General features: G+C 42.8%; 1 protein-coding gene across 1 annotated transcript; it reads left to right on the top strand.

Moving 5' to 3' along the window:
- Window positions 1-435: 435 nt before the first annotated feature.
- On the top strand, window positions 436-7,500 carry LOC111152948 (NAD(P)H quinone dehydrogenase 1). The gene is made up of 6 exons (XM_022511695.1): window positions 436-507; window positions 1,641-1,805; window positions 1,916-2,046; window positions 3,939-4,052; window positions 4,754-4,855; window positions 5,792-7,500. The coding sequence occupies exons 1-6, from the start codon at window positions 504-506 to the stop codon at window positions 6,095-6,097; spliced, it is 822 nt and encodes a 273-aa protein (XP_022367403.1). The 5' UTR covers window positions 436-503; the 3' UTR covers window positions 6,098-7,500.
- Window positions 7,501-11,299: the final 3,799 nt, after the last annotated feature.

Raw genomic sequence — 11,299 nt, 5'->3', positions numbered from 1 at the left:
TGGAGAGCTAGATCAAAAATTTATGTGTTTTTGTTTGTTTGTTTGTTTGTTTGTTTGTTTTTTGAGAGAGAGTGAACAGAGAGGGAAGGTGGAGAGGGAAAAAGAATCCTAAGCAGACTCCATGCCGACACAGGGGTCGATCTCACAATCCTGAGATGGTGACTTGAGCTGAGATCAAGAGTCAGTCACTTAACCAACTGAGCCACCCAGGTGCCCCAAAGATTTATGTGTCTTTACAATTTTAAAAGATTCAGCCTGATTACTCTCCTCAAAGGTGGATGCAATTCGTATTCTCACCAGCAACATGCCAGTCTTCCTGCAGTCTTAATAGACCTCAGTATTCCTTGTCTTAAATTGTTTTGCCAATCTTTTTTATTTCTTTTAAAGATTTTATTTATAAGTAATCTCTACACCCAACGTGGGGCCTAAACTGACAACCCTGAGATCAAGACTTGCACCCTCCACGGACTGAGCCAGCCTGGTGCCGCAGCTTTGCCAATCTGATGGGTAAATAATAATATCTCTCTCTCTTTTTTTTAAGATTTTATTTATTTATTTAACAGAGAGATCACAAGTAGGCAGAGAGGCAGGCAGAGGGGGTGGGGGAAGCAGGCTCCCTGCTCAGCATAGAGCCTGGTGCGGGTGCGGAGCTCGATCCCAGGACCCTGAGATCATGACCTGAGCTGAAGGCAGAGTCTTAACCCACTGAGCCACCCAGACGCCCCTAATATCTCATTTTAATGTGCTTTTCCAGAGGGCATTTCCCTAAAGTGCTGGGCAGGGCACTTGCTCGTTTGTTTTTTGTCATTGGCATTTTTTCCTCCTTGTATAGCAGCAGTGGCCTTGAGTTTTCTGTTGCATTGTCTTTTTCTGTTTATAGGCATTCTTTGGGATTTTAACCCTTTGTGATAAGAGTTGCAGATACCTTCTCCTAGCTGATTGTCTTTTGACTTTGTTTATGGTGCCTTCTGGTACACACAAATTTTTAATTTTCATGTGGCTTTATCTGGCAAGCTTTTCCTTCATGGTTTCTAAATCTCTAGTCTTTCTTAAAAATATTCTCTATCTTGAGGTTATACAAATTCTCCCTTTAGAGCTTTACTCTGCCAGGAATTTATTGCTCTATGTTGTGTGTTTGTGGGATACTGGAAAAAAAAAACACTCAAAATACGTATTGAATATAATAGACGCACTGAAAAGTGCACAAATTCGAAGTGGCTTGTCACAGACTTGTGTGATCAGCACCCAGATGAAAAAATAGAACATTGCCAGTACCCCCAAAACTCCTTCTCATCACTACTCCTTGACAAGGGGGACCACTATCCTGACTCCTAACACCTTATATTAGTTTTCTAAGGGGTTAATTCCATCTTTAGTAGGTGACTGCATCACCTACTGCCTAACAAAGTAGACTCTCCTTTTTTTTTTAAGTTTATTTATTTATTTAGTAATCTCTATGCCCAATGTGGGGCTTGAAGTCACAACCCCAAGATCAACAGCCCCCTGCTTTGCCAGCAGCGCCAGCCAGGCACCCCTGAAGCTGATTCTTGCCTTGTGGATCCTGGCTTGGCTGCCCTGCAGCTGAAGCTTTGCTTCTTGGTAACTGATTTTCTCCATATACCTTGTGTGTACCTGAGCAGCCAGAAGAGCACTGATCGTCCTGGCCCACGCAGAGAAGACATCCTTCAACTATGCCATGAAGGAGGCTGCGGTGGAGGCCTTGAAAAGGAAAGGATGGGAGGTCATTGTGTCGGACCTATACGCCATGAACTTCAATCCCGTCATCTCCAGAAAGGACATCACAGGTAGGAGCAGCTCCCTCCTTTCATGAGGTCTCCGTGGCACGTCTCAGCTGTGGGTTCTCTGGCCCTGCCTGGGCCCTTTTGGCTCTAACCTATCTTTTTCCTCGAGGCAGGCACACTGAAGGACCCAGGGAACTTTCAGTATCCTGCTGAGTCTGTTCTAGCTTACAAGGAAGGCCGTCTGAGCCCGGATATTGTGGCGGAACAAAAGAAGCTGGAAGCCGCGGACCTTGTGATTTTTCAGGTGTGGTCAGACATCAGAAGAAGTGTCGGGACGCTTGAGTTCTTACTGCCCGAGCCCGGTCACCTCGTTAGCTATGTGATCTTAGGAAAGTCAGTTACCCACTTGAGTGCATTCTCTGTAAAGAACGGTGATGACTTCAAAGGTGCGCTATTACACAGATTGATAGACCCGGTGCACCTGGCCGTACTCCTCTATGGGAGGAGTGGCTACAGAAATGACACCAGAGCCTGGCACTTTTCTTCAATTAGGGATTCCTTGTGGGATTTCTCCCAGTTTGCTGTTGTCCCCCTTTTCTGCATCAGCACCCCGAGGGGTCTGCCGAGGGAAGCATGGGAGAGAGACCTCTGGGAGCCTTCCAGCTGAAGGGCCTGCTGCCCTGCTTAATGTGTTCCAGCTGCAGAGTGGGGCCTTTCTTCTCCTGGAAGCTGTCTCCCTGCTAGGCAGTCAGTACTGGACATGCATATGCTTCTTGTTAGGCCTCTCTCCTGAAAATTCCAGACTGGACTCAGTGGCTTTGCTTCTCCCGGTTCTAGCCAGCTTTTTGATACTAAACATGGGGTGTCTGTGACACTAGAAACAGCACAGGGAGGGTGCCGCCAGCTGTGGTTTTTGCAATTATTCAATTAGCTGCAAAGAATCCAAACTTTTAGGTCTTTTATTCGACCCTCAGGCCTGCTGCTATAGATCAAAGCCACACGCCATTAGCCAGTGTCCCGTGGAATGCCTTCTTGGGGGCGCGTTTTCTGCTGCATTGTATCCTGGTGCAACCAAGGCAGCGGCAGAAGCAGCTTTCAAGTCTGCATCTCGTATTTTAGAATTGGAGTGGATCTTGGGGGTTTTTAATTTAGCTTCTATCTGACACGTAAGTTTAATTTACTATAAGTACAACCGCACAGGTTGTGCACTGCCAAATAGCAACGTCAAAGGGCAATGTATATACACTGCAGATTTGTAGATTTATTATAACATGTTACCAACAGACGAGAGGCAAAGTCTTACTATAGAAGAATCAGTGTACTATGAATGATAGTCTTTCAACATAGAAATAGTGTCCTGAGGAGGAACACTTTAATTCAAACCGAGGTGCCATGCGGGCTAGCCTCTTGCTCACTTTCCTCACTTCTCCACGAACAACCAGAGGAAGAATACTCTCTCAATATCCTGCAAGCCAAGCAATTCTATTTTCAGCTCTGACTATAGAACATTCACAGGGATCAAATCTACTTGTCTAAACAACCTACTCATTTCTCTTAAAAGCTGCAGGTCTGGCCCCTCACTGTTGCAGAGTCATCAATATAAGAAGCCTCTAGAGGTTACTCAAGCCCCTCTTTCCACAAGTGAGGCACATGAGACTTAGGGAAAGTAAGGGGCTTATGGGGCAGAGGTCTTACATCACATCAGTGGCAGAATCAGGGTGAGAACACAATCTCGTGTTCTTTCTGTTTTAAAACCCAACTCCCAGGGCGCCTGGTTGGCTCAGTGGGTTAAAGCCTCTGCCTTCAGCTCTGGTCATGATCCCAGGGTCCTGGGATCGAACCCCACATCGAGCTCTCTGCTCGGCGGGGAGCCTGCTTCCTTCTCTCTCTCTCTCTGCCTACCTCCCTGCCTACTTGTGATCTCTGTCTAATAAATAAATAAAAACCTTAAAAAAAAAAAAAACCTAACCCCCTTTGCCCCTCTCCTGTAGGTCAGTAACTATTCAAAGTATCAGAGAAAGATATCAAGTCAAGGAGTGTCAAGTTGACTGACCAAGGACAATAATTTTAATGTGCTAACTCCTCCAGAAGAAATGACAAGGGCCCGACCAAGAAAGGTTTGCCTGTGACATCCCAGGCAGCAGCTAAGCACCTGAGCCACCTTCTGATCTGACCCCTTTGTCCTCTGTCCCACAGTTCCCACTGCAGTGGTTTGGAGTCCCTGCCATCCTGAAAGGCTGGTTCGAGCGAGTGCTCATAGGGGAGTTTGCTTACACATATGCTGCCATGTATGACAAGGGACCTTTCCGGGTAGGTGGATAGTTCTGCTTTCTCTGTCAGCTAGATTCTGGGTCAACTCTCTTCTGAGGCAGGGTCTTGAACAGATATGAAGAGAGATCCTGGGAGAGATGGATCGGAAAGTTTTTAGAGGTATTTAGACATGACTTTAGGACTTGCTTTAAAATAACCTGGGGAGGTGCCTCTTTAGCACAGTAGGTAGCACATCAGTCTCATAAAATAGCCCGGGAACCTAAGGGGCAAGGGTTTGAGTTATAGCTAATACTGAGAGTTGAAGCTGGGGTGGTGGTGTGTGTGTGTGTGGAAGCATCATTATACTATTTTCTCTATGTATGACATTTTCTGTAATAAAAATAAAAAAAAGAAAGTCTATCTTTAGTTTTTTAGAGACCCAACTACTACACAAGAAATATTTTGAGGCCTCCTGGATTCCATGACTAAGTACATGTGTAGCACTGCGGGGAGACAGGTAGAAACAATAGAGTTCTACTTGGGCGCCAGCAGTCCACACTGGTTTTGTAGTTCCCCCAATTTGCCACCAGTAGTATGGAATCCTTGGCTAGCCCTGGCTGTGACTCCTGGAGTCCCACTGAGTAGCTCAGTGGAGTCAATGTGTAGCTGGGCGGACTTGGGTGTTCTTTTCCCAGGGGCTGTTTTGTTAACTTCCTGTCACCATGGAGCTGTGGAGGGAAACAATGACTTGCCTTTTGCAGAATAAGAAGACCGTGCTTTCCATTACCACTGGTGGCAGCGGCTCCATGTACTCTCTGCAGGGTGTCCACGGAGACATGAATATCATTCTCTGGCCAATTCAGGTTACTTTGTTTTCAATGAACCTTCGGGGGGGGGGGGTGGCTAATTAACTGAGGTTTCTGTGGGGTCCAGATCCTCAAGATCACTGCTGAAAATAGACCTGAGGGGTAAGGAGGAAAGCAATGTAATAATTCAGAACTCCAGGGACAGGGAGCTCCCTTTAAGGCCCTGCTTGTCTTCCCAGGCCCCCTTATTGCAAGAAAAACTTGAATTTTTCTTCCAAACATTGCTGCCTCCTAACCAAGGGCTCGTGCATGTAATCCCTAGATTCATATAGCCATGTGCCCCCATTCTCTCCAGATTACTGACCTCTCTCTCCAAGCTTCCTGGCCTTCTCCAAGTTGCTGCTACAGCCTCACAAACTCTTAGAAAATTGTAAGAAATGATTTAGTCCAGAGTGAAGTGAGAACAAAAGTGAAGAATGAGGTAGGCTTTTTTGGGGTTGGTCACTGGACTATCAAGATAATCTCTTCCAAGGAAGAGGGCTGGAGAGAAGAGCAAATGAGGTGGCCATCTGTAAGAGTGAGCCATTAATACTGGAGAATAAATTCTAAGAATCACTTACGGAGGCTCATCTGGTCAAATGGAGAGGCGGAGAAAGGCGCATCTGCGTGCCTTGGCAAGTCAGCTGCCAAGAAGCTGAAACTCCCTTATGTAATAGAACTTCCGGTATTTTTGGCAGAGGATCCCAGGCTGGCAGGGTTTCAAGGTTTTATTCATTTAAAAAGGAGCTCAGCTGAATAGGCTAAGATAGGTAACAGCTAGGAATAGAGTGCAAATGAGAGAAAATATCTATGAATTGATTCTCCAGAAGGGCTCAGGTCCCCATATCGAAGTGTCTTAATGGAAAACCTAGATTAGCTTTTGTTGTTTGTATATGGCACAAGCTGTGTAGGCTTTGTTCTGTGACTCATATTTGTGCTTTTGTGTATCCCCAGAGTGGCACTCTCCATTTCTGTGGCTTCCAAGTCTTGGAACCTCAACTGACATACAGCATTGGGCACACTCCTATGGATGCCCGAATTCAGATCTTGGAAGGATGGAAGAAACGCCTGGAGAATATCTGGGATGAGACTCCACTGTATTTTGCTCCAAGTAGCCTCTTTGACTTAAACTTCCAGGCAGGATTCTTGATGAAAAAGGAAGTGCAGGATGAGCAGAAAAATGAAAAATTTGGCCTTTCTGTGGGCCATCATTTGGGCAAGTCCATCCCAACTGACAACCAGATCAAAGCCAGAAAATGAGACTCACAAGACTTGGTTTCTTTATAAAATGCAGCAAAATTGAGGTTTCTTATTCAGACTTCCTTGACTTGCTTTAGTCTTTAAGGTGGGTTTCTTTTTCCACAGGGAATGAATCGGGGACAGAATAGACTGTATTAATATATTTTTGGTTAGTTTTCTTTCCGATTCTTATGATTGCTATCTTGGCAAAATCTGGTTAGGCTCAAGAGGTCATTTAGGTTATAAAGCAGGGCAAGAAGTAGAAAGATGCCAGACAATAATCTTTATGGTCCTCTACACGATTTAATTCCTCTTATTAGGGATACATTCTTAGGGCCAAATGTGGCAAGGCAAAATCCAACTCTTCAATGATATATTTTTCTTTTAATCACCTCTCTGTGGCTTATGGCAGAAGGGAATTGCTCAGAGAAAGAAATGACCGAATCTGTCTGACCCAAGGGACTTGTTTAGTAGTTTGTAATCTATGCTTGTTTATGGTATTGGTTTTAATTACTGCACAGTGACTAATATGCCTAATGTTTTACTCTTGCTTCAACCTCTGTTGTTTGTATACAGTACCTACAGATACCTTCAAGTAAAAGATAATAGAAGTCTCTTTTTTATTTCTATCTTCTAATTTAATGTCTGCAGAAATAAGCCAACACCTCTGTACACTACATCTGCTGCAATGAATGAATTCAGGAAGTAGTTACTCCCGGTACTTAGCAACAGCCTTCTCCAAATAGTATTTTATTTCTGAGCTATATAACATACTGGAAGGTTTCCCTCTATCATTGCTAAACTGATGACTTTCCTTTTGGATGCATTTTGGTCCCACAATTTTGGGGATGAAATTGTAATCCTAGAGTTTCATTAACTGAACAATTTTGACATTAATATTCCAACTTCCAATTTCAATTATTAAAGTCGGGCTCACTGTCAGTATAACTCAAGTAGAATATGATGAAATGCCGCCCTCTTGTGGTGCACTGAAAGAAAACAGGAGAGATTAGGCAAAGCCAGGTTGCCTGAAACTGCGAACAGGTCCTGGACCTGCCAAGAAAATGAGGGCGGCAGACCAGAGCCTCATGTGCTAGATGCTGACAGGTACTTGGGTATTTTTCCCTCTACAATACACACAATGGCATATGGCTAGGTGCTTCAGTTTGAAAAATATTTTCTTGTTACCTTCATGCTCACTGCAATTTTGTGTAAATTTCTAAAAGTTCCCAGTGAAATAAATAAAACCCATTTCTATAAACAGACCCACTCACTGGTTTCAGTGAAGCTACTGATAGAGGCATACAGGCAAAAGTGGAATCTACTAGGGAAGATGGGATTAGAGCATGCAATAAGAAATTATGGCCCCAGGTGCCTGGCTGGCTCAGTCTGAGATGCAGCTCTTGATCTCAGAGTTGTGAGTTCCAACCCTATGATGGGTGGAGAGCATTCCTTAAAAATAAAATCTTTAAAGACAAACGGCCAGAAGCCTATACAACTTGAGAGCTCTCCCAACGGGCTGTTTCATATTGAATGGTAATGGAACAACCTATTAAGGTCCTTGCAGGGAATCTACAGGACATTGAGAGAGATCCAGGTAAGAATGTTATAGAAATTAAGAAAAAAATAGAATTCAGTAAACTCATGCCTAGGGGCAGCAGTATCTATTGTGATTTGCCTGATTTATTCTGATTTTATCTAGTCACTGGGCTAGGTACTCATCTAGGCACTGGGAGCACAGCAATGAACAAAACCAAGTACCTCATGCTAGGAAGAAAGAGCAGGCTAAGAGAGAGATGGGATATGAGTAGTTTTGTTTTATAAAGACTTCCTTGATAAGGCTCCGTTTGAGCAAAGACCTGATAAAGTGAGAGAGAGATGCAGATGCGTGAAGGCAGGCACTCTAGGCAGCAGTGATGGCAGAATGCACATATCTGAGGCAGGAGCATGTACAGTGTGAGGAAGAGAGAGGACAGACGTTCACATGACTAAAGCAGAGAAAGGAGGAGTGGCCTGGGTCAGCCACATAGCTGGAATCAGCTCACACAGAGCCTTACGAGCTCTGTAAGTATATAAGAATAGAAAGTGGCTGGAGAGTTTTGGGCAGAGCTATAATATGACTCATGTTTAATGCTGGCTGGTAGGGAGGAATCAAGTATAAGAGTGATGGAAGCATGGCTTGTGCTTATGGGACAGTGTGACAATCTACTTAATAAATGCTTTGAGCAACAGAGGTGTCAAGTAGAAGACGTATTTATAAGGTTCAATGTATCTCAAAGGTTGGCATAACAGTAGTTGATAAAGGATCGTATCTAGGTCAAATAAAAACCTCAAAGGTATTTTGGCTTAAGCAACTAAAAGAATGGAAACTCCATTTGCTAAGATGATCAAGAATCTGGAAAGCATATTGAGGGCAGAAGTTGGGGTCAGGAAGGGTGAATCAGAATGTGACTTCAGGCATTCTATATTTGAGATAGATGGTAATAGGTACCTGGAGTTTGGGGAGAAGTTATGACTGGAGGCATACATATGGAAATCTTCAACATAGAGAGCAACGTCAAGGATGAGATTACCACTGCAATAATAAAGAGATCTGATGATTGACCTCTAGGGCTCTCCAGTGTTAGGAGGTCAAGAAGATGAGTATGAAAGAAATTACCCAGCAGAGCGGGAGATCGGAGTTGCAGGGCCCTGAAAGCTGAGAGAAGAAAGTGTTTCAAAGAGGGAGTGATCGGGTGTGTCAAATACTACTCATAAGCCAAGTAGGATACGTCTGAGAATGGACCTTTGGATATAGCTAGGTGGAGGCTATTCTGGTGATTTTGACAAGAGATATTTCAGGAGAGTGGTTTCATGAAAGCCTGATTGGAATGGGTTCAAGAAAGAATGGAAGGAGAGGAAATGGAAACTTTGTGTATGGAGTTATGTGGTCAAAAAGTTATTTTTTTAAGAGATAAAGGAAATTATAGCAAATTTATATGCCAGTAGGAATGACTCAGAAAAGATTCTGATGCTGGAGAAAGAAGACAATTAAAGGAACATGTCTTTGATTAAAAAAACAAGGGGGGCACAAAAGGATCTGGGATCTAGCAAACAAGGGCAGAATAGCTAAGTAGTATCAGTACTAGTAATACTAAAACAAGGTTAACACTTATTAGGCACTTACTGTGTGCCAGGAACTAAGTAGTTTTTACATGGATTAATTTACTTCGTTCTTGCAATAACCCTAAGAAAAGGGCTTTATTTTTGTTTCTGCTTTATAAGTAAGGAGATGGAGGAATGGAGAGGTTAAATAACATGTGCAGGAGCCAGAACTCCACTGAGGTGGGCAAACTCAAGAGCCTCTGCTTTCAAGTACTACACTGTATTGCCTCAGCTGAAGCAGGGACAATGGCACCAAGAAAGAGAGCAAGAGTAGCTACCAATACTTTTTTTTTTTTTTTTAAGATTTTATTTATTTATTTGACAGACAAAGATCACAAGTAGGCAGAGAGGCAGGCAGAGAGAGAGGAGGAAGCAGGCTCCCTGCTGAGCAGAGAGCCCGATGCGGGGCTCGATCCCAGGACCCCGGGATCATGACCTGAGCTGAAGGCAGAGGCTTTAATCCGCTGAGCCACCCAGGCGCCCCAATACTTTTTTTTAAATGACATTTTATTTATTCATCAGAGAGAGAGGGCAAGCACAAGCAGGGGAGTGGCAGGCAGAGGCAGATGGAGAAGCAGGCTGCCTGCTGAGCAAGGAGCCTGATGTTGGACTTGATCCCAGGACACTGGGATCAAGACCTGAGCTGAAGGGAGATGCTTAACTGACTGAGCCAACCAGGCGCCCCTCAATACTTCCTCTTGAGAGCAAGACCATTAAGCGTTGCTGTTGAGAAATTGTAGCTGCTTTTATACTTCTAGAGTCCCTGTTGTGTCCTGAGCAGGCATAAATGATGTTCCATTTCTCTTACAGGCCTGATTATATGGCTGCTGAGAATGTGTTTGCTCCTTAAAACATGACATAGTAGTATTCTTATCAGCTTAGAGTAAAGCAGGACAACCACTTCCCCTATTCTGGACACTGTAACAAATTATGTAACCCAGCACTGCATCAGCTTTTCTGGCAGCCACTTAAAAGTCTCAACTTCAGATCAGTCTTTTGCACACACAGGCAAGTTTTAGACCCAAGTATTTTTTTTTTTTTAACCCTCTTATTATTTTTACTTCAAAAAAATTTTTAATTAAAATTTTAGGTCACTAACATACAGTTCAATATTGGTTTATGGAGTAGAATTCAGTGGTTCCTAACTTATATACAACACCCAGTGCCCATCATAACAAGTGCCCTCCTTGATACCCATTGCCCATCTAACCCATCTGCCACCCTTTTTGATATTTATACTTACTGAATTTCATTTCGTTATCACTCCTTTCCAGTGCTGTTGAAGTCAATAAATACCAAAAGAAAACTTTTAAACACATTTAGAACAATGGTAGCATTATTGAAATATATACAGTTTCCTAAAATGACAATTTGTGTTTATATACATCTGGGTATGTTGAAAATTCAGTCACTTTCATAGAATCAACAGACACAGTCTGTATTTGGTAAGAAGGTATAAACATATGATTTAAAGCACTGCTCCTGAAGTTTCATATATTTTTTATTTATATATCATATATTTTTATTTATATATCATACTCATATCTATGTATCATCTGTATTTGTGTTTAATATCAATTACATTTCTCCATAGTCTAGTAGGTGCACATGGATTTTTTTTCTCATTTCAAATACTGCTAGTGCTATGTTATATATACACCACATTTTGGTAAACACCAATTTATATACTTGGAAATAACTGACAGAAGAATGACAAAAAGAGATTATTGCCTCTGGATATTTGACTGAGGGCTGGGGAGATTTCATTTTTAGCAAAATTACCTCTGTGGTACATGATCTGCTACCACGCTAAGTCACTTTGTATGTTGCTGGCAAAACTACTAGGCACAAAGTAAATGCTCAAAAATAGATCTGTATTTCTTACCTTTTCCAAATGATTTTATAACTTCAGCCACATACTCATGTTGCTCAAAACTGACAATCATGGATATGAATTCATTCACAAAGTTTGAGGAAAAAAGACAGTTACCCACTGCAAAATGAAAACTTTCAATGTTTTATTTTTGACTGCAGCTGTTTACAGAAATATAGTTGCGAGTATACAAATGTTCCAATAGA

Source organism: Enhydra lutris, unplaced genomic scaffold (assembly GCF_002288905.1).
Source record: "Enhydra lutris kenyoni isolate GAN:26980312 unplaced genomic scaffold, ASM228890v2 scaffoldscaffold30, whole genome shotgun sequence".
Classification (NCBI taxonomy): Eukaryota; Metazoa; Chordata; class Mammalia; order Carnivora; family Mustelidae; genus Enhydra; species Enhydra lutris.
Note: the sequence above shows the minus strand (reverse complement) of the source record. Positions and strands in the feature narration are given on the sequence as shown.